At 46.9% G+C, this 21,164-nt stretch overlaps 3 protein-coding genes across 6 annotated transcripts; 2 read left to right on the top strand and 1 right to left on the bottom strand.

The window, feature by feature from the left end:
* The first annotated feature begins 2,171 nt into the window (after nt 1–2,171).
* On the top strand, nt 2,172–8,324 carry LOC107497638 (transmembrane immune signaling adaptor TYROBP). 2 transcript variants are annotated; one of them, XM_016119699.2, is made up of 5 exons: nt 2,172–2,313; nt 2,705–2,731; nt 2,888–3,022; nt 3,213–3,256; nt 4,659–8,324. In XM_016119699.2, the coding sequence occupies exons 1-5, from the start codon at nt 2,253–2,255 to the stop codon at nt 4,722–4,724; spliced, it is 333 nt and encodes a 110-aa protein (XP_015975185.1). In that variant the 5' UTR covers nt 2,172–2,252; the 3' UTR covers nt 4,725–8,324. The 2 variants fall into 2 exon arrangements, with proteins under 2 accessions (XP_015975185.1, XP_015975184.1); XM_016119698.2 differs by having other exon boundaries at nt 3,210–3,256.
* Nucleotides 5,034–7,597, bottom strand: HCST (hematopoietic cell signal transducer). 2 transcript variants are annotated; one of them, XM_036232243.1, is made up of 4 exons: nt 7,450–7,597; nt 5,990–6,013; nt 5,404–5,535; nt 5,034–5,183 (listed from the first exon to the last, which is right to left on the bottom strand). In XM_036232243.1, exons 1-4 carry the CDS (start codon nt 7,562–7,564, stop codon nt 5,143–5,145), a joined length of 312 nt encoding a protein of 103 aa, XP_036088136.1. In that variant the 5' UTR covers nt 7,565–7,597; the 3' UTR covers nt 5,034–5,142. The 2 variants fall into 2 exon arrangements, with proteins under 2 accessions (XP_036088136.1, XP_015975186.1); XM_016119700.2 differs by lacking the exon at nt 7,450–7,597 and adding an exon at nt 6,347–6,477.
* Nucleotides 8,325–8,547: 223 nt separating the features above from the next.
* On the top strand, nt 8,548–14,798 carry NFKBID (NFKB inhibitor delta). 2 transcript variants are annotated; one of them, XM_036232192.1, is made up of 12 exons: nt 8,548–8,691; nt 9,202–9,302; nt 9,492–9,552; nt 10,004–10,218; nt 10,479–10,666; nt 10,742–10,847; nt 10,959–11,105; nt 11,212–11,263; nt 11,356–11,504; nt 12,960–13,076; nt 13,378–13,542; nt 14,141–14,798. In XM_036232192.1, the coding sequence occupies exons 1-12, from the start codon at nt 8,673–8,675 to the stop codon at nt 14,192–14,194; spliced, it is 1,374 nt and encodes a 457-aa protein (XP_036088085.1). In that variant the 5' UTR covers nt 8,548–8,672; the 3' UTR covers nt 14,195–14,798. The 2 variants fall into 2 exon arrangements, with proteins under 2 accessions (XP_036088085.1, XP_036088086.1); XM_036232193.1 differs by lacking the exon at nt 10,004–10,218 and having other exon boundaries at nt 8,555–9,302.
* Nucleotides 14,799–21,164: the final 6,366 nt, after the last annotated feature.

The following is a 21,164-nucleotide window of genomic DNA, read 5'->3' as shown; positions in this document are numbered from 1 at the left end:
TTGGGAATATCAGATCAGGAGGCTGAGGCTGAGGCTGAGAGTTTCAGGGAGGATTTTTATCAAGGTGAGCCCAGAATCAGAGACTCAAGGTACTATAACAATAACAATAATGATAATGATTAACATCCATTGTGCATTAGTGTGCCAGGCAGTCATCTTTCTAATAGACCTCACAAAATCCTCACAATAAACTGGACCATCCCAGCAGCCTGGCTCCTGGCTCCCATTTCTGCTCCCCACAGTCTGCTCCCCATGCCAAATCAGAGGGAGCCAGTGAACACCAGAGTCAGATCAGGGTCCTCCTGGCTCAGAGCCTCTTCCCGTCCCTGATAGTCCCTGGCTCACTCTGCTCCAGCCACCTTGAGAAGCCTGGTGTACGGCTCCAGGGCCTGTTGTCTCCATGCTCACACCAGACCTGGTGGTGTTGATGGTGAGGGGCAGGGGGCAGTGTTTGTTATTTAGGGACAAGATTCAGTCAGGCCTGGGTAATGGCAGCTGTTAGCAGTGTTAAACAAAAACTTTCATGGCCAAAAGTTTCTGAAAGGTTTATTGAGCCAAATGCTATCCGGAAAAAGGACCAGGTCCTGGGGCATGCAGTCTAAACCACCAGCAGCAGTGCTAGATGGCGAAGACAACTCATCTGCCATCCTGGCAGGCTCTTTGATACAATGAGTTTGGAGAAAAAAGATGTAAGTTGTTTTGAAAGAATTTACATTGGCTGCTGATAAAGAGGGTGGGAAAAGGTGAGGCAAAGCTAGTTCTCGGATAGATGCATTGTCTGTAAGGAAGAAGTATTTGCTCCTCTGGATTAATGGTGTGCAACAGTCCAGAAAGTTCACAAGTAAGCAAGAAGCTGAGGTGCCTGGGTTTGGTGATGCCTGGTGGTGGGCCACTCGGCTATTCTCTAGATAATCACAGAAATAGCCTGCTGGAAGTAAATTCTAAGTTTCGACATATACTCAGAAACATAAGCATCTTTTGTTGCTTCTGCCCTTTAATTGTTAACTGATTAACCTTTCTAGTCTCTTCCTTCCATCCTCTGGCCTGCTGTAATTTAATTTAGGCCATCTCAAAATTTGCTCCTTGTCAGCAGCTAGTGCTGCCTTGGACTGGCCCTGACCCTCCTCCGGACTCCCCACCCCGCTCCGCCCCAACAGACAGACACTCAGTGTCTATCTCATGACCAGCATCCAGTTCCCCTTTTTCTCCTGAGCTCAGGCCCAGGGAGCTGTGGGGCGTGACGCCTGGAAGGAGGAGGGGAGCTTCCTGCTGCTGGCCCATCCCCCCAGTGCTCTAACCTCAGGTTCCTCCTTCCCCAGCCCCAGCTCAGGATCCTGCTGAGGGCCAGAAGTCTTTGTCTCCTCCTGGGTGGCCTCCCTCAGTCCTCTCTTCCAGCCACTTCCTCATTGGTTGGGGCGATCCAGCCTGGCCCAGTGGTTACCGTATCATCATCCCAACTCCCGATCTATATCTGTGATGTGTGTCTATTTCTCTCCCACCTTCTCTGTGTCACTGGTTTTCTCCTTTGCTATTTTCCATCTTGGTTCTTTTTGCTTTCTCCATAAGGGTCAAATATCTGTTCTTGGGTCCTGCATTCCATTTTCATCTTGATTTGCTGTGCGACTTTGGGCAAGTGTCTTCACCTTTCTGTAAAATGGGGATGAAGAGAGCATCTACCTCTAAAGGGTGCTGTGGAGGTGAAATGAGTTAACACTTGGGATAGAGTGCCTGCATGTCACCAGTGAATGAATATCCTATGATCATCACAAGATTCTGATTATTTAATAGTTAGAGCTGGTGCTCGTAAAAAAATGACAAGTGTCAGTCCCTGTTCTAGAAACATTAATTTATTTGATACCTACAGCACCCTATGAAGTAGATACTATTTTACTCCTCATTTTACAGAAGAAACTGAGGCCCAGAGAGGTTGAATGACAAGGCAGAGCTAGCTTTAATCATAGCCAGCCACCGATCCTCCTGCTGCAATGATGTCTGACCCCTGCTTGGGCATGGAAATTGAGATGACATATGTACCCTTTGCCCTTAATGTCCAGACATTGGGGCCTACAGCATGGCCCCTGTGTGTCTGAGCCTGATTTTTTCTGGTGTTACCTTCCTCTGTCCCTCCTCCCCCATCATCCCCTCCTCCCTCCTGCCACCACCCACCTCAGACTTCCTCCTTTACTTGGTTGGACGCTACGCCACATCCCACCGGCCCTTGGACTGTGGTGTCCAGCAGCGTTGCCTACACCATGGGGGGCCTTGGACCCTCCAACAGGCTCCTTCTCCTGCCTCTCCTTCTGACTGTGGGTGGTGAGTCGGGGGCTTCTGCAGCTGCCTCTTGAGTCCCTGGGCTCAGCTTGGGGCAGGGCAGGGAGCAGTGTGGAAACAGAGAACCAAAAGAGAGGGTTGGGATGAGAGCGGATCCTCAGCCCCACAAACCTTATGGGTCTCTCCCAGAACCTGATCCCCCAACATTTGGCCTCCAGTAGAGGCAGGGGGAAGGGACTCTGAGGGTGTTGTAATAGGACGAGTCGGTGTAGAAGTAACACAGTCCAGTGGCCATTACACTAGCCACACATCCTACCGGATGTAGCTCTCCACCCTCGGCCCCTAGCTATCAGAATCCACCCTCCCCAGCTTCTATGCCCACCCTCAGGTCATAGCCCCTGAGCCGCAGTTGACCTTTTTTTTCTCTCCTCAGGTCTCAGTGCGGTCCAAGCCCAGAGCGGTAGGCCTAGATCCTGCAATTCCCCTCCCCGCTTCCCAAAGACCTCCGCATCTCTGTCTCTTACCAAATCTCTCCAAACCTCCCCCTGCAAACACTTCCTCCCAATTCCCAACTCCCAGTGACCTCCCCTAACCCCTGTCCCACATACATTCCCAGAATGCAATTGTTCCGTGGTAAGCCCTGGTGTGCTGGCGGGGATTGTGCTGGGGGACCTGGTGCTGACCCTCCTCATCGCCCTGGCAGTGTACTCCCTGGGCCGGCTAGTCCCTCGGGGGCGAGGGGCCGTGGATGGTGAGTGGGGCTGGCAGGGGATGGCCTGGGATGCTTTGAGGACTTGTCTGGAGGGGAGGGGAGGGGTAAACTCTCAAGACACAACCATCCAAAGGGATGGTGTTGGAGGGACTGATTTTGCATCAATCAAATGATCCTCATTCACCACCTTGTCTGTTTCCACACTCCACAACACTTCCCACCCCAGCAGTGACCCGGAAACAGCGCACTGCTGAGACAGAGTCGACTTACCAGGTGAGGAAACCAGCTTGTCCTCCTCACATCTCACTCCTGCCCTGAGGGTGTCTGTCCTAAATACCCTACCCGCTCCTCAGTCACTATTGAATCTAAAGCCACTTTCTTAGCAGCCCCTCAAACCCTTGAAGATTACTCTCCCTTAGTCTTTTAATCCTCTCCTGTCCAAAACTACTTTCAGTGATCAATCCTGACCTTATGCTCAGCTTAAAATGTGCGGAGAGGAAATGTAGGAATGGTGCAGGCCTTAGCCAGAAAGCGATCTCCATATTGTTCTGGAAAAGCCCAGCCCAAGATAGGCTGATTTCTGGGAGCTCTCATAAAGGCAGAGGATATGACTCAACCCTGGCTTGGTAATTTTAAAGAGTAAAGTTCTAGAATTTTGAGGGGGCAGGGATCCTGCATCTCTGAGAAACTGATGAAAGCTAGAGACTCCTCAGAAAAATCCATACAAAAAATACAAAATTATGTATGTAATTTAGAGATGATGCAAGTATCCTTGAAACCCTTCTCAAGAACCATGATGCAGATAGAAACATCTTTTCTTCTCCTGTCCGTCAACATCTTTCTTAACTCTTTAAGGGGTCATGAGCTCCTCTGAGAATCTCATGGAAGCCAAACAAACCCCTCCCCAGAAAGATACACACCCAGACCAGACATGTGCATATGATTTCAGGGGTTCTGTCTGACAACTGCTTCTTGGGGCCATAGACCCTCCCCCAGTAACTGTGAGCCCTGCTCTGTGATGTCTGTTTTACTTGTTGGCATCCAGCTTTGCTTTACCTCACTAATAGATAAAACGTCTCTTCGTAAAGTGTAAGAATCTTGAGTCTGGCTGATGTCCAGAAGACCGAAGAGGGTTTTTCGTTACTGGAGGCAATGAAATTTTAAGGCAAAGCATTGCTTCGCTTTATTCATTTCTTTGGTGGAATTTGTTGAGCACCTAAATGTGCTAGATGCTGGGAACACAGCAGCAGAGCTTGCATCCTAGATGGGAAGATGTATTTGAAGTAAATTAACAAATAAGATCGGTTTGGAAGGCAACATGAAGGAATAAAGCAGACTGATATGACAGTGACTGGGGTATGGGAGGAAGAAACTACAGATGGAGAATTCAAGGAGTGCCTCTCTGAGGAAGTAACAGGAACAGAGAGTTGAAGGGGGAGAAGGAACCGGGGAAAGAGAATGGTATGTGTGTCCAAGGGCCCTAAGGCAGGGCATAATGATGAGGCAGAGTACAAAGGGGAACTTTGAATGCACTTAAATAAAATCTACATCTCTAACATGGCTGCAGTGTCGAAGAAGCTACCAGGGGCTTTGCAGGCCACTGTGGGAAGACTAGATTTTGTTTTATTTGGTGGACCCCTTCCACTGATGGTCCCAACCCTGTCCATTCCTTTAGGAACTCCAAGGTCAGAGGTCAGATGTCTACAGTGACCTCAACACACAGAGGCAGTATTACAAATGAGCCCAAATCATAGCAATCAACAACATGTTACCTGGATTCGGCCGTTCCTGATGCTCACCCAGCACCCTATTCCTACTCCAACCAAGATACAGATTCACACAGTGCCCTACCTGAGATATCAGACTTTTCCCCAACCCTGCCCACAAATAAACTTGAAGCACAAAACACTCCTGAGTTGCTCCAGATCCCTGGGCTGAGGGGATGTGGATATGTGGTGGGGTTCTGGGGTGGGTCATGGATCCAGAAACAGCTAAATAGGAGGGAAGCTTTGGGGACCCTGGGGTTCCTTGAAAAATAATTAAAAGCAGAGGTATTTCAATTGTTTTATTACAACCCAAAGGGGGGAGTGGGTTTCCTGTGCCACCAATACAATCCAGGACGAGAGGATCAGAAGTCAAAGGTCACAGTTACAGGGGGATTAGCCCCTGCCAGGCATATTGATGTATATTTTGCCATCTCCTGGGGGTGGGGGAGAGAAAGCATGAGACTTGACCACCCACCCACATCTCTACCTCCCTTGGGACCCCGTGCCTCAGGGGTTTCCTCAGGAGTTCCCCCCAAGCAATGCCCCTAGGGTTTCCCCAGCAGTGCCTCTAGGGCTTCCCCAGGGGCCCCCTCCATGGGGACCTCCTCCCTAGGGACACCACCCCCTTCCAGCCTGGCCCTTTCCTGCCCTCACCTTGGGTGGGCCTGCTGCGTAGGCGCGCACACACAAACACCACAGCCACGATTAGAAGGGATACCACTGCATCTGTGGCCACAAGCCCTACTAGGAGTGGCAGCGAGAGGGGCCCACATCCAGAACAGGAAGCTGGACAGTGGGGGCCAAAACAAGAAGATGGCTGAGGGGGGTTCCAGGCCTTCGAGATTGTGCTTTGGGCATATGGGCAGAGGAAGTCCCTGGGGGATGTCCCAGGTTCCCTGGGGTTGTGCTTGGGGGATGAAAAGGGAAATGGAGATCCAGAGAGAGTCTGGGGGTGTCCCAGCATAGTGATACATATGCTATGCTTTGGGCATAGTGGGTACTCCTGAAGAGAAGCTGGGGGTTGGCCAAATCCATGGGGCTTCAATTTAGTGATGAGGACACTGAGATGGGGATCTGGAGAGGGCTGCAGATCCCCTGGGAACTCTGATGTGGAGATGAGAGGTGAGATGGCGAGCTGGTGAGAACAGCTGGGGGGTTCTAGGGCCCTCAGGCCACACTTTAGGGATGGAAGCAGTACCTGAAGTAGCACGGTAAAGGGGAAGGAGTGCTGATTTCTCACCTGGGATTATCTGAGCTGTAGCCACTGTGGAAAGAGAGGGAAGGTAGTAAGCAGGGAGAGGTGGTTCCCAAAATAAGGTGCTAGGAAAGGTGATGTCCTGAGAAGTAACCTCCATTCCAGAAAGGTCAAATGAGAAAGAGGGGCCAAATGGGAGAGGAGCTCGCAGAGATGCAGAGAGAGAAGAGGTGAAGACTCAGCAGTGAGAAGGAGAGATTAACAGGCAGGCACTCTAGAACTCAGCTTCCCTCCCCTAAAGACCTAGGCCCTAAATCCAATTGATCTTTGGGAAGGGAAGGGGCACTGGGAGAATGCCACCCAAACCACCCCTTTCACCCCCACCCCAACTGTTGGCGTCACCTGGGAGCAGAAGCAGGAACAGGATATTGCCTTGAAGGACCATGATGAGCTGGAGGCTAGACTGGTTCTGGCAAAGGGCTTTTGCCCAGAGAAGTTCTGAGGAACGGTGGGGGAGTTGAGAGGCAGCAATAGCGGATGTCACCCTGCTGGTGGCAAGACCATCTGCTTCCGGTATGTGTGTGGGGGAGGAGGAGAGGTGGTGGGTCCCTGTGACTGCCTTTGGAGATAAACTGGGGGAGGGGGATCAGAGAGACCAGGGAGACTGCTACGATTGTCTAGGTGAGTGATGACAAGTGGACCAAGGTGTGGGCCCTGAGGGAGATTCTGGAAAGATTTTGGAGGTAGAGCCAACAAAACTTGTTGGAGTAGATAAAGGTGTGTATGACTGAGAGGAATCTAGAATGACCAAAGCTTCTGGCCTGAGCAGCTGAAAAGATGGCGAAGGAGGGGAAGCAGGTTTTAGGCGGAAGGTCCCAAGGTTTGGGTCTACTTAGTTAGAACTGTCTGATAGGTCTCCCTGTGGAGAAGTAGAATGACCACAGCTGTCTCTATGAGTTCAGGGGTTAAGTCTGGTCCTGAGATGTAAATTTGAGGGTTTGAGGGCTCATGGATGGTATTTAAAGCCAGAAGACTGGATGAGATCACCAAGGAAGCAAGTACAGACAGAGAACCATTCTCCTGTTCCCCCAGAATGGGTGAAGAGGAGGAAACAGCCAGGGAAACTGAGAAGTAGCTGCAAGTGAGGAAGGAGAACCAGGAGAGCATGGAGTCTCGAAAGCAGGGGAGAAATATGATTCACTGGTCAGTGCTGTGGCTAGTCACCAAGATGGGAACTGAGAACAGCCTCCCACTGGAATGTCAGTTGGCTTGAGGGCTGGAAATTCCTCCCTGCTTAGTTCACAGTTATATCACAGCACCCAGCCAAGTGCTTCCCCTGCGACAATACATTATTTTAAATGATGAATAAATAAATGAGAACTGACTTCTGAAAAAGGAGGTGATGTGGGGAAAAGGGAGAAATTTGAGTTCACCTATATCACTTTTACCTATAGATCTTTCCAACCTGGAGACAAGGAAGTCCAAACCCCCTTGCCCCCACTTACCCCCAGGATCCAAGAATATTGCCCTTACTTCCACTCCCAGCCCAGGGCCCAGGAGTCGAGGTCTCCAGCACCCCCTGGCCACAGACCCAGAAGACAAGGCCGCCAGTGCCCTCATACTTCAGAAGCCCAGTATCCCAGGCCCTCTTCCCTCACCAAACGGTAGGAAGACCCCCAGCTCCCTCTTCCTCTACACTCAGGAGTCCTGTGCTCAAAGTCAGCCCCGCCCATTCAGAGCCTGAGTTTGCTCAAGCGCAAAGCGGGGACTCCCGAACTGTGGGCGGGGCCATGTCCACGACTGGGCGGGGCTAGAACCCCGTTTTAAAAACTCGCGGGGGACCAGACCCAAGATCGGGGACCCGGCGGCGGCTCCGCGGGGTAGCAGCGAGGCTGGCGCAGCGCCGAGGCCGGGGCCCTGGGGGCCCGCAATCCGCTCCACGGAATCCCCGAGGTAATGGAGAAGCGGGAGGTGAGGCCCGCTCGGCCCCGAAAGAGTGAGGGGCTGAGAGTCGGATTCTTGAGGCCCCGAGGGACTGAGCTGGAGCATCAAGTCCTGAGCCCTGAGACTGAGAGTACCCAGTGTTTGGCGGGAAGACAGGGCCTGGACTCCAGGGTCGTGATAGAGAAGCTGATGGGATTCTGGACTCCCAGGTCCTGGGGGAAAGGGGACTGGGGATCTGGAACCCTGAGTCCCGGGCGTGAAAGGGCAAGAAGCCGGGACCCCTGGGCCCTGTGGGAGTAGGGGGCTGGCGGCCTGGACTCCTTCCCTTTAGAAAGCTGTGCTAGATTGAGTCCTTGCGGCCATAGTTGTTTAAAATGACTACGGGCCTCGGTGGGGAAGGTCTGGCTCCTGACCGCAGGGTCCACGCCCGCGGTGATTCTGCTCTGGCCGCGGGACTTCCAGAGTCGCCACCCCATCCCGGGTCCTGGGGCTGAGTGGGAATTCCCCACGTGCGGGGATTCCACGAGCGCCGCGCTTGGCTGCGCGCCCCGCCTACCCGCCGGACACCTGGGGCGCGCGACTGGAAGGAAGGGGGAGATGGAAGATTCCTTTGCGTGAGCGCCGTGACGTCAGCGCGTCGCGTGTGGCCCGTTCCGGAGCCTGCCCTCCCCCCTTAACCCTTCCGTCGGAACTCGGAAGAGTGAGGTTTGAGGGCTCGGGCTTCCTGAAGGTCCAGACTCCTGGGTCCTGGGGACGTGGGTGCTAGGCTCTGGACTCCTGCGGGATGGGGCCTAGACTCCTAGGTATGAAGGTGGAGACGAGGTCTAGACTTCTGCATCTCTAAGTTGCTAGGGTGCCGTTGACTTGTGGTTCGCTCGGGAAAGGGGCTGGGGGCGCCTGGTTTCCTAAGAGAGTTATCAGGGCAGCTTCTTGTGCAGAGAGCTGTTAGGAACCTGGATTTGCGTGTCCAAAATGTAATGCCCGGCGACTCTCGAGGCCTCAGAACTGGGAGGTCTGGCGGGGTGAGACATTTTACGGAAGTGTGGGGAGGCGGGGGGCGCAGAGGGGCGCCTTCCTCCCCCGTCCTCAGTTTCCACGACGCTGGTGGAAAGTTGGGTCACAGGGGAAATTGCGGAGCAAAAGGAAGGAAACGGCGGAGGCGGGCACCGCACGCGAAATCTTAGATTGGCTTTGGCGTTCTCAGGCAGCATCAGTGTGCCAGTTTTTCCGCGCGGGAGGGCGAGGAGGGCACCCAAATCCACTCCCTGGTGCACTTGGGTCCTGATTACTTCTTCCCATTCCCCTTCCCACAGTGAGCCGGAGTGAGCGTAGCCACTGCCCATCACAGACAGTGAAAAAGCTCCTGGAAGAACAGAGGCGCCGCCAACAACAGCCTGACGCTGGTGGGACACTGGTGAGGCCTATGAAGCCCAGTCAACAGCAGCTGTCAGGAGGCCTTCTGTTGGGCAGGGTCTTGCTGGCTTGCTGGGTCCTCAGGGATGATAAGAGATATCGTCCTTAGACACACTATAGGTGGGGAATGGACTCTGAGGAATCTGCCAGGTAAATTTACCCTCCTTCCTTTTCGTTTGTGCCTCTACAGGGACAGTTCCCGCCTTCCCTGGCCCAACCCCTGACCCCATCTGTGAATGAGGGTGAGGTTGGTAAGTCTGGAAACTTATCTCCTTCCCTTAGCTCCCTGCCCCACCTTCCTTTAGGAACTCAAACATCCCAACTCTTAGGTCTTTAGGGGACTTAGGAGTGAGGCCCTGATTCTTGTTGGGACCCAATGGCAATTTGATCTCCCAGATTCTCTGTAGCCCAGCAGTCTATGCACACAGCCCCTGGGTGTCCCAGGGGCGCAGGCTCCCAGCCTTTTGGTGCTCTGGGAGTCTCGGTTCTCAACACTTCAGCATCCTAGGAGTTAAAGTACCAGAAGTCCAACCTTCTAACCCCTTTGTGTCCCAGGATCCTAGATTCCAGCCCCTGGCTGTCCTGAAATACAGCTTTCATTACCTTGGGAGACTCTAGGCCCTCACACAGGTCCTCCAGCCTTTGCTGTGACTTCCCTAAGTCTGTAACTAGGCTTGCCCCTGCTCCTCCTCTCACATGCAGGCCATACTCACTTCTCAGCACACCAGGAGACTGTGGGTTCTGGACTTGGCAGCCTGGCCCCCACTACTGGCTTTCCAGATTGGGACCCCAACACGCATGCTGCCTACACAGACAGCCCCTACTCTTACCCTACTGCTGCTGAAGGTTTCCTAGCTCCTGACTTCTACCCATCCTTGGACCCAGGGCAGCCGTGTCCATTTTCCCAGGGGATGGAGGTAAGATACAGAATGGGAACAGGATGCTGAAGGGCTTCCAAAATTTCCAGTTGCCCTCGTGTGGTGTTCTGAGATGTTTGTGGCTGGGTTACAATCCCATTTCTTAGGGCAGAGTTGAAGCCCAAAAAGTCCAAGTTCACTTTGCACAGATGGGACACACAGCCACTCTACCTGGCGTTTTGTATGTGTAGGTGTGTGTGGTTTGTTGAGAAGAGAGACTCCTCAGCTGACTGGCTCTCCCCACCATCTGTACCCTTCAGGAGCCCCTGGATACCCGGCTTTATGCAGAACCTTCCCTGACACAGGTGGGATCCTGGAAGCCTTCTGGACTCCCTGCAGGGCCCCCACAGTTGCCCCCTGTGGTCACTGGACCATCCCTGGACACAGCCCGTGCTCATATGCTGGCGTTGGGGCCACAACTATTGGCCCAGGATGAGGAGGGAGACACGTGAGTATAGGGGAATGGGGTCTGTGGTCTCCTTACCTAGGGGCTCTGCTCACTGTTACCCACATCTGTCCTCAGGCTTCTACACCTGTTTGCTGCTCGGGGGCTGCGCTGGGCAGCATATGCTGCAGCTGAGGTGCTCCAAACGTACAGACGTCTGGACATTCGTGAGCATAAGGGCAAGGTGAGTGCCACGGTTCTAGGCTCCTGAATCTGAGGGCAGAGGGTCTGGGGGCCTGAATTCCTGGTTTTCAGAAGGAGGGGGGCCCAGACTAACCTTTCCTGTTACTTGCAGACCCCTCTCCTGGTGGCTGCTGCTGCCAACCAGCCTCTGATTGTGGAGGATCTACTGAACCTGGGAGCAGAGCCCAATGCCACTGACCATCAGGGGCGTTCTGTCTTGCATGTGGCTGCTACCTATGGGCTCCCAGGAGTCCTCTTGGTAAGGCCATGGCAGGTGGGGTGTGCTGGTTGCCCTAATCTTGGCTTCCAGGGCTAGGAGGCCTGGAGAGACCCTAATCCAGCACTCTGTTCTCTCCTCCTTCCAGGCTGTGATTAACTCAGGGGTTCGGGTTGACCTAGAAGCCAGAGACTTTGAGGGTAAGTTGGATGGTAGGCAGGGCCGGTGTGGCAGGTGGGCCTGGGAAAGGTGGGTGCTCAGATGTAGAGCCCTCACTGTCTCTATTCCACAGGCCTCACCCCACTCCACACAGCCATCCTGGCCTTCAATGTTGCTATGTACCCGCCTGACCTTTGTACCCGGGTGCTGAGTACCCAGGCCCGAGACAGGTTGTCTTGTGTTCATATGTTGCTGCACATGGGTGCTGATCACACCAGCCAGGTGAGCTGGGCTATGGGCAGCTGGCCCCTAGGAGGGCGTGTTGGGTGGGGTTACCTGGATGTTCAGGGTCTCCAAACGGTGACTTTGCCTCTTTCCAGCTGTGTGTCCTTGAACACATTATTTCACTGCTCTGTGCCCAGTTGTTAACTGGAAATAATATTACTGATCTTAGCTTATATTTATCAAGCACTTACTAGTCATCAAACACTGAGTTTCACAGATTAACTTATCAAATCCTCAAAACACCCTTAATGCATGCGCTATCATTACTTTATTTTACTGATAAGGAAACTGAGCCACAAAGAGTCAAAAATATTATAGCTTGTGAGTTTCAGAGAGGGGGTTAGAACCCAGGTGGTCCAATCCCAGAATCTAGCTCTTAATTATATTATCTTCCTTCCCCTGATAGTAGCTCCTTTACAGGCTGGCCAATAGAATTAAACATCCACGTGTTGGGGTTTTTTTTTTTTTTTTTCCTGTTTTGTTTTAGTTAAAAAATTTCAACACAGGTTAAGTACAGAAAATAGTATAATGAACTCCATGTACCAATCATTAATAACCAGCAACTCATAGCCCGTCCTGCCCCATCTATTCCTCTCTTTTCTATATTATTTTAAGCAAATCCAAGCATTATAATTTTGTCCATAAATACTCGTGTGTTTAAATGATAAGAACTCTTTTAACTTTAATACCATTATCGCACCTTAAAAATAATTAACAATCTCATGATGTCAAATGTCCTTGCTATGTTCAAATTTCAAATTTCTCTTTGGCCCTAAAGTGACATATTTTTCATTAAAAAACAAACAAACAAACTAGGATCCAAATAAAGCCCACATATTGCAGTGATATGTCTTTTTAAGTCACTCTTACTTTGAACTTCCTCCTCCATCTCTGTTTTCTCTTTATAATTTCTTCGGTGAGCCAGCTAGGTTGTTTTGCCCTGTGTAAACACATAATATTTTTAATCTTCATTATTATAAATTCTCTAAAGGTACATAGTAAAGTCATTCTGGAAGACAGCTTTATTTGGTCTAAAATATGAAGAGAACAGCTCAGTATGGAAGTGGATATAGGCTTTGTTAGTTTACTGATTAATGCTGCTCAGCTCCTATCTTTGTAGATAAAGTACAGTTCATGTGGAATATGAGTGCATTTTACTGTGCTTAATAGAATGTGGGGTGATAAGGGCAGCTGCTAGCCCAGAGAGCTGTTTTAGAAGATTAGGAAAGGAGCCTTTTTCTCAAAGACACTTGGTTTGGAAAATTGTCTTATAAATGTACAGTTCTGTGACATATGATGCAAATGGCACCTCTTAAATGTGTTGTTTTTGTGTAGTGTACAACACATGCAACTGTATAAAGAAGAGACAGGGTCTCTAAAGGCTCTTGGGCTCCATGGGAGAGGTCTTGGCTTTGAGGACTGGCCTGACCTTTGTCATCCACTTCCCCACAGGAGATCAAGAGCAACAAGACAGTTCTTCATTTGGCTGTGCAGGCTGCCAACCCCACCCTGGTTCAGCTGCTGCTGGAGCTGCCACGGGGAGACCTCCGGGCCTTTGTCAACATGAAGGTGGGGGCCTAGGCCAGAACGTGCAGATTGTGAGAGCTATGGCAGAGAGAGCAGAGAGGGATGTTGGGAGTCCCATGGGCTGAGACAATATATGGGACCTTGAAAGGGACTGTGTAGATGTGGACATAGGTTGGAGGGAATGTGTCGGAGGCAGAGAGAGGTGTGGAAATGTGGTTGTAGAGGTGGTTTCTGGAATGTCAAAGGGTGTTCGATGTGAATGTGGCAGAGTATGAAGTATGATGTTGAGGGTCCAAGCCAGCTGAATCTGAATTCTTATCAGTCCTCTTTTTATTGTCCCCAGGCCCATGGGAACACAGCCCTCCACATGGCAGCTGCCTTGCCCCCTGGGCCATCCCAGGAGGCCATTGTGCGGCACCTGCTGGCAGCTGGGGCAGATCCAACACTGCGCAACCTGGAGAATGAGCAGCCTGTCCACTTGCTGCGGCCTGGGCCGGGCCCTGAGGGGGTGAGCACTGCACCCGCCCTGCCTGCAGAGTGGCCTCTTACTTAACAGGGTGAATCCCTGACCCTACGTATTCCTGACCTTAGAGGGTGACTTGTAATCATAGAAGGTGACCATAGAATGTGACCCCTGACCCCAGTATTTGATCTCTTACCTTGTAATGGTGACTCCTGACCTCAGAGTATGACCTCTACTTTCAACCCCGAATCCTGACCTCAAGGCGTGACCTTTGATCCCCAAGTATGACCTTCATTCCCTTGCCCCTGAGCCTGAGTCCTGACCTCAAAGTGGGACTTCTGACCCCCAAATGTGATCTTTGACCCCTCGTCTCTACCCTTCAATTCCCCATCCTCAGTGCAAACCCCACGCTGGGAACTCCCAACTAGCAACAGCGTTCCCTTCATTCCCAATTGTGGTTCCTGAACCTTTTCTCAGTGTGTGAACCCGGACCTTCACCTCTAACCCCAAATCTTGACTCTGAAACTCCAGCCTTCAGACCCAACAGACTCCACTCAGCTTTTTTAATTCACCCCCAGCTGTGCCTCTCCCACCTCTCCTTGCAGCCACCAGAACTTCTCCCTCTTCTTTGTCTCGTTCACAGCTCCGGCAGCTATTGAAGAGGAGCCGTGTGGCACCCCCAGGCCTGTCCTCTTAGGACTCAAACCCAGAACCTGGACTGATTTTCCAGTCCCCACCGTCCTGTGGGACAGCCAGCGTATGCGAATGTTGCAAATCCCTGATAATGTATGTGGAATGTCCTGCCACTGGGGTCTTACATTAAAACCCCAAAATGGCTGCTGGGGGGGAAACAGTCCCCAATATTTGGGGTGGTGTGATATCCCTCCCCCACTCACAAGGGGCCCCCTAGTTGATTTCTGTGAAATCGAGGCCCCTTGATTGTTTCTGTGAAACAACCTGGACTCCTAACCCCTTTCCTGCTGGGCTCTTTCAGGGCCTCTTCCCCTAACTTAGCTCTTCACACTTGGAACCTGAAATGTAACTCCCCTACATGGTACTTCAGGATTCCCAACACAGCTCCCAGTACCATCCCAGTAGAGCTCTTATGATGCCCTCCCCAACCTCCCCAGGATCCCACCCTTCATGTCCTTAACCTGGAGACAGGAAGAATTCTCCTGGATTAGAGTCCCCTAGTACCTCCTCATTTCTAATCAGAACTCAACTTGGCCTCTGTCCCAGACCTCTGCATTTCCCATCAATCTCTCCCCATAATTCCCTATTAAACTCAATTTGGACTAGAACTGTTGTCATCTAATCTCTGGAAGTATTGGTGCAGGGGAGTAGCGGTGGTGCCTGGCCCAGGAGTAGTGTTTGGATGCATGTGCCTGGGTGGGAGTATGTAGCAGACACTGGGTGCCAAGTCCATGTCCTGTGACCCTCCCCCATCAGCACACGGTGGTTTGATTGCCAGTGCCAACACACGAACTTTGCCTGTGGGCATTCTTAGACTACTGGTGCTCGGGTCTGCTCTAGGTTTGAGCATGGCAACCCTTCCGTATCAGGGAGTTCATGCAGCTTCGCATTCCAACAGCTCTCATCTAGTTACTGACAGGAGATGGTGTATAAATACTCCAGGCCCCTCGCCTCTCTGTGGGGGTACTTTGGAAGTGCGTGTTCTCCGTGGGCTCTCAAAGTTCCCGACCAGAAGTAAGCTCCAGTTCTCCACAGTGGTTCTGGCTTGATAGCATACCCCTTCTTGGCTGCTTTCCTTTTTCTTTGTCACTTTCTGCTTCCCCTATCAATGTTCACCCCTGTCAAATAATCTCAAATGCTTGCCTTGGCATCTGCTTCTGGAGAAACTCAGACTAAGAAGACCTCCACCATGTCCCCTTCTCACACCTGCCCCACAGCCTCTGCTCTGTTCTCCATCCCAGTGTCATCACCCGAAGGGCCCCCACCTCAGAAAGCCTTTTTTTTTTTTTTACGTTAAATTTATTAGAGTGACAGTAGTTAACGTATAAGCTTCAAGTGCACAATTCTATAATAAATCATCTGTAAATCGTGTGCTTACCACCCAAAGTCCAGTCTCCCTCCACGTTTTATTTGACCCCCTTTACGCTCTGTCTTCCCCCTTCCCCTGTTTTCCCTCTGGTAACCTTCATTCTATGGTCTGTGTCTGAGTTTGTTTTGTTTGTTGTTTTCTGTTATATCCCATATATGAGTAAAATCTTAACAGTTCTTGTCCTTTGCCATCTGACTTATTTCACTTGGTGTGATACTACTCTCAGGACTCATCTATTTTGTCACAAATGGCAATATTTCATCCTTTCTATGCCTGAATAGTATTCCCTTGTGTATATGTATACCATGTCTTTATTCAATCATCCATTGATTGAAAGACACTTAGGTGGTTTCCATGTTTTGGCTACCATGTATAATGCTGTGATGAACATAGAGGTGCATATATGTTTACCAATAAACATATTCAAAATTTTGGGCTAGATAACCAGAAGAGAGATTGCTGGGTCATATAGTAGTTCTATCCAATTTTTTGAGGTACCTTCAGACTGTTTTCCATAGTGGCTGTACTGATTTACATTCCCACCAGCACTGTATGATGGTTTCTTTTTCCCCACAACCTCTCCAACACTTATTACTTGTCCTGTTTATGACAGCCATTCTAACAGGTGTGAGGTGGTATCTCATTGTGGTTTTGATTTGTATTTTCCTTATAGCTAGTGAAGTTGAGCATCTTTTCATATATCTGTTGGCCATTTGTATATCTTCTTGGAAAAGTTTTCGCATCATGTGACCTTTTTAAATAGAATTGTTGTTTTGCCATTGGGTTGTATGAATTCTTTATATAGTTTGGATATTAGCTTTTTATGGGAGTTATGATTTGCAAATATCCTCTTCCATTTGGTTATTGCCTTTTTGTTTTGTGTAGGTTTCTTTCTCTGTGCACAAGTTTTTTAGTTTGACGTCCCATTCATTTATTTTGCTTTTATTTCCCTTGCCTTTGGGATCAACTTCATAAAATCCCCCGAGACCAAGGTTCATAAGTTTAAGGTATTAATTATGTTTTCTGCTATGTATTTTATTGGTTTAGGCCTTATATTTATATCTTTGATCCATTTTGAGTTAATTTTTGTGTATGGTGTCAAATAGCAATCTAGTTTCATTCTTTTATATATGGCTTTACAATTTTCCAAACACTGTTTATTAACCCATTTCCCATTTGCTTCTGAGGATATTCACTGACAGTGCTCGCAGCTGCAGTGTTTACCCTCAGATAACCTGCGGATTACAGTCCTACCTTACCCTTAAATTTTGCCACAAAATATCTTGCTTTTTTTATTTTCTCATCGCTCTAGTATATGAATAGTCTTTGGAAACAAACGACATCATTCTATTTATAGCATTCTGTTTTTAGTAGCGTTATTTCCATTTACAAAATTTAGTAATTCTCGATCGCTAAAAATGTCAAATCCTAGAAAATGTAGCATTCCTATGTAGGTGTGATATTGATTCATGGTGGCAGTGAGCTGCACTTTTTTTTTTTCTAAATGGGAAAGGGGTTAAAGAAGCTTTCTTATTTCCACTATGATTTTGCCTCCTTTTCAAAAATTCGTTGTCCATACAAGTGTGGGTTTATTTTTGGTTGCTCAATTCTGTCCCATTGGTCTATGTGTCTGCTTTTCTACCAATACCATACTGTTTTGATTATTGTAGCTTTGTTGTATAATTTGACATCAAGAAGTATGATACTTCTGACTCCCCCTGCCGCCCCTCAGGATTGCTTTGGCTATTTGGGGTCTTTTGTGGTTCCATACCAATCTGGTGATTTTTTTTGTTCTATTTTTTTGAAATATGCCATTGAGAATTTGATGGAGATTGCATTAAATCTGAATGTTGCTTTGGGTAATATGGCCTTTTAAACTATGTTGATTCTTCCGGTCCATGAACATGGAATATCTTTCCATTCCTTTGTGTCTCTTCATTTCTTAAAACAATGTCTTATAGTTTTCAGTGTATAGGCCCTTCACATCCTTTGTTGATTCTTAGGTATTTTATTATTTTTTGTTGCAATTGCAAAAGAAATTATTTTCTTTATTTCTTTTTGTGATATTTCATTATTAGTATATAGAAATGCAATAGATTTTCATACATTGATTTCGTATCCTGCAACTTTTCTGTGTTTGCTTATTGTTTCTAATAGTTTTTTTTTTTTTTTTTTTTTTTGGTGGAGTCTTTAGGGTTTTCTATATGAAGAATCATGTCATCTACAAAAAGTGACAATTTTACCTCTACATTCCCAATTTGGATGCCTTTTATTTCTTTCTCTTACTTGATCGCTCTGGCTAATTCTTCCACTACTGTGTTGAGTAACAGTAGTGAGATTGGGCATCCTTATCTTGTTCCTTATCTTAGAGAAAGAGCTTTCAGTTTTTTCACTATTGAGTATTATGTGAGGTGAGGGTTTGTCATATATGACCTTTATTGTGTTGAGGTGCTTTCCTTCTATGTCCATTTTATTGAGTGGTTTGATCATAAATGGATGTTACATCTTGTCAAATGCTCTTTTTTGTATCTTTTGATATGATTATATAGTTTTTTATCTTTTATTTTGTCAATATGATGTATCACGTTTGCTTATGTTGAATCATCCTTGTGCCCCTGCAATGAACCCCACTTGATCATAATGTGCTACCTTTTTTGATTCATTGATTTATTGGATTTGCTAGTATTTTGTTTATAATTTTTACATCTATATTCATCTGAGATATTGGTCTGTAATATTCTTTTACTGTTTTGTTATTGCCAGGTTTGGTCTCAGGCTAATGTTGGCCTGATGAAATGAATTAGGAAGTATTGTCTCTTCGGTTTTTTAGAACAGTTTGAAAAGGACAGGTAGTAAATCTTTGAATGTTTGGTAGAATTCACTAGTGAAGCCTTCCAGTCCTGCAGTTTTACTTTTGGAGAAGTTTTCAATGACTGTTTTCAATTTCCTTACTGTTGATTTGTCTATTTAGATTTTCCGTTTCTTCATGATTAAGTTTAGGAAAGTCATATATTTCTAAGAACTTGTTCATTATTTCTAGGTGATTGAATTTGGTGGCATATAGACTTTTATAGTGTTCTTGTATTTCTATGGTGTCTGTTGTAGGTTCTCTTTCATTTCTATTTTTCTTTGCGTCTTTTCTCTTTTTGCCTTAGTCTAGCCAGAAGTGTTAATTTTATTAAGCTTTTTCAAAGAACCAGCTTTTTGTTGCATTAATTTCTTCTATATTTTTTGTTCTCTATTTCATTTAATTCTGCTCTAATTTTTCTTTCTTTCCTTCCACTGACTTTGGGATTTGTTTGTTCTTTTTCTGTTTCTTTAAGGTGAAGTATTAGGTTGTTTATTTGAGATTTTTCTTTTTTCTAGAGATAGGCCTGTAATGTTATAAACGTCCCTCTTATTACCACTTATGCGGCATCCCAAAGATTTTGACGTGTCTTATTGTCATTCTCAGTTGTCTCTATGTATCTTTTGATCTCTTCTTTTATTTCTTCTTTAACCCCATAGTTGTTCAGTAACATGTTACTTAATCTCCACAAATTGTGTTTTTTTTAGCTTTTTTTTTTTTGTAGTTGATTTCTAGTTTCAAGCATTGTGGTTGGAGAATATGCTAAGTAGATTTCAATCTTCTTAAATTTGTGGAGGCTAGTTTTGTGTTTCAACATATGGTCTATCATTGAGAATGTTCCATGTGCATTAGGCAAGTGTGTATATTCTGGTGCTCTGGGAAAAAAAGTTCTGTAAATATTGATTATGTCCATTTGGTCTAAGGTGTCGTTTAATACTGATATTTCTTTATTGATTTTCTGTTTGGATGATCTATCCATAGCTGTCAATGGAGTATTTAGGTCCCCTACTATGTTTGTATTTTTGTCAGTTTCTCCCTTTAATTCTGTTCATACTTGCTTTATATATTTTGGTGCGCCCAGGTTGGGTTCCTATATAGTAATATATGTTATGTCTTCTTGATGTCTTGCCCCATTTATCATAAACTATACATTTTTGTCTCATTAACTTTTTTATCTTGCAATCTATTTTGTCTGAGTTAAGTATGACTATACCCACTTTTCTTGGGATGTCATTTTCTTGGAGTATCATTTTCTACTCCTTTACTTTGGTCTGTTTGTCTTTGCAGCTAAAATGTGTCTCCTGAAGGCAGCATATACTTGGGCTTTGTTTTTTAATCCATGCCACTAATCTGTGCCTTCTAATTGGTGAATTTGGTCCATTTAGATTTAGAGTAATTATTGATACATGAGGACTTCCTATAGCTATTTTATCTGTTGTTTTCTGGTAGCTCTGTGTCTCCATTGTTTCTTTATCCTTGTGTTTCTATTATTTTAGTTTGCTGGTATTTGATGATTCCCCCCCATTCCCTCTTTTTTTTTTATGTTATGGGTCTCAGTTCTAGATTTTTGTTTTGTGATTATTATTAGGTTTATACAAAAAAAAAAGATTTCATATGTTCAATAGTCATTTTTCTTCTGATTAAATCTTATCTCCATCCACCTGTGCGCATTCAGTCCTTTACCCCCTCCCCATTTGTTTTTGTCGACACAAATTTTCTCGTTTTATGCTGTGCATTAATTTCCAAATTGCAATAGCCGTTGTCTTTTTTTAAAAAATGCTTTTACCCCCTTTAACCTTTGTGTGACACCATTACATTTATTCTGAAATTGAGTTGCAATTTCCTACTTTTGTCCGTCCTCTTAGAGTTTTGTATACCTTTGTCTTTTTGTTTCAGGTAGAAGAGCATCTTTCTGAATTTCTTGTAATGCAGGTCTTGTGGCGGCAAATTCCCTCAGCTTCTATTTGTATGGATAAGCCTTTTATCTCCTTAAATCTAATGGATAACTTGGGTGGATATATTATTCTTGGCTGGTGCTTTCTCTTTTTAACTATTTTAAATATTTTATTTCACTCTCTCCTAGCTTATGTGATTTCTGCTGAAAAATCCAATGATAATCTAATGGTATTTCCTATCATTGATGCCATCTTAGAGTCTGTTGACACATAAGATGTATATCCTAACGTGTACACACACACACACACACACACACACACACACACACACACTCACCCCACTAACAAAATTTCTCTAAGAAGTTTTCCATTATTGAAAAAAGAATTAATAAATTGTTTCAATGGGAAAAGAAGGGTGGCTTAGGGCACAAGAGTATCAAATAATCAATAGCAAAGTTATTTTTCCTGCTGGAATTTCAATAATAAGTGTTTTAAAAATTAATACTCCAAAGATTGCCATTAAAATGTAAATATTATTAAGGAATCAGGCACTGAGCATATTGAGCAAAACGGCCTTTCATTTCCTGTCCCACTTGCTTGGAGCTCCTTATGCCATTTGCCTAGGCCTGTCTGTGGACAACTGAAGGTATAATCTGTATTAGAATGATATTTCAAACTGGGTTCTCTAATGAAGCTGTGGCATTTTATCCAACTTGAATCATGTTAGCATCTTCCTTTTAATACCTAGGTCTATATTTAATATAGAGGACCAGCATTTACATGTATATAGTATGAAGAGCCACTGTGAATTCATAGGTCCTTTGAGATAATTAGAAATAGGTGTTCCCATCCTAGGCCATCT

The sequence above is a fragment of the Rousettus aegyptiacus genome, unplaced genomic scaffold (genome assembly GCF_014176215.1).
Source record: "Rousettus aegyptiacus isolate mRouAeg1 unplaced genomic scaffold, mRouAeg1.p scaffold_m13_p_14, whole genome shotgun sequence".
In the NCBI taxonomy this organism is placed as follows: domain Eukaryota; kingdom Metazoa; phylum Chordata; class Mammalia; order Chiroptera; family Pteropodidae; genus Rousettus; species Rousettus aegyptiacus.
The sequence above is the reverse complement of the archived record's forward strand: the minus strand, read 5'-3'. Positions and strand labels throughout refer to the sequence as shown.

Coding starts and splice junctions, on each gene's coding strand:
- LOC107497638 (XM_016119698.2), top strand. CDS start 2,253: ATGGGGGGCCTTGGACCCTCCAACAGGCTCCTTCTCCTGCCTCTCCTT. Junction 2,314..2,704: donor TCTCCTTCTGACTGTGGGTG/GTGAGTCGGGGG, acceptor TTCTCTCCTCAG/GTCTCAGTGCGGTCCAAGCC. Junction 3,257..4,658: donor AGACAGAGTCGACTTACCAG/GTGAGGAAACCA, acceptor CCATTCCTTTAG/GAACTCCAAGGTCAGAGGTC.
- HCST (XM_036232243.1), bottom strand. CDS start 7,564: ATGAGGGCACTGGCGGCCTTGTCTTCTGGGTCTGTGGCCAGGGGGTGC. Junction 6,014..7,449: donor AATATTCTTGGATCCTGGGG/GTAAGTGGGGGC, acceptor CTCTTTCCACAG/TGGCTACAGCTCAGATAATC. Junction 5,184..5,403: donor ACGCAGCAGGCCCACCCAAG/GTGAGGGCAGGA, acceptor CCCCACCCCCAG/GAGATGGCAAAATATACATC.
- NFKBID (XM_036232192.1), top strand. Junction 13,077..13,377: donor GGGCCTTTGTCAACATGAAG/GTGGGGGCCTAG, acceptor TATTGTCCCCAG/GCCCATGGGAACACAGCCCT. Junction 13,543..14,140: donor CTGGGCCGGGCCCTGAGGGG/GTGAGCACTGCA, acceptor TCTCGTTCACAG/CTCCGGCAGCTATTGAAGAG.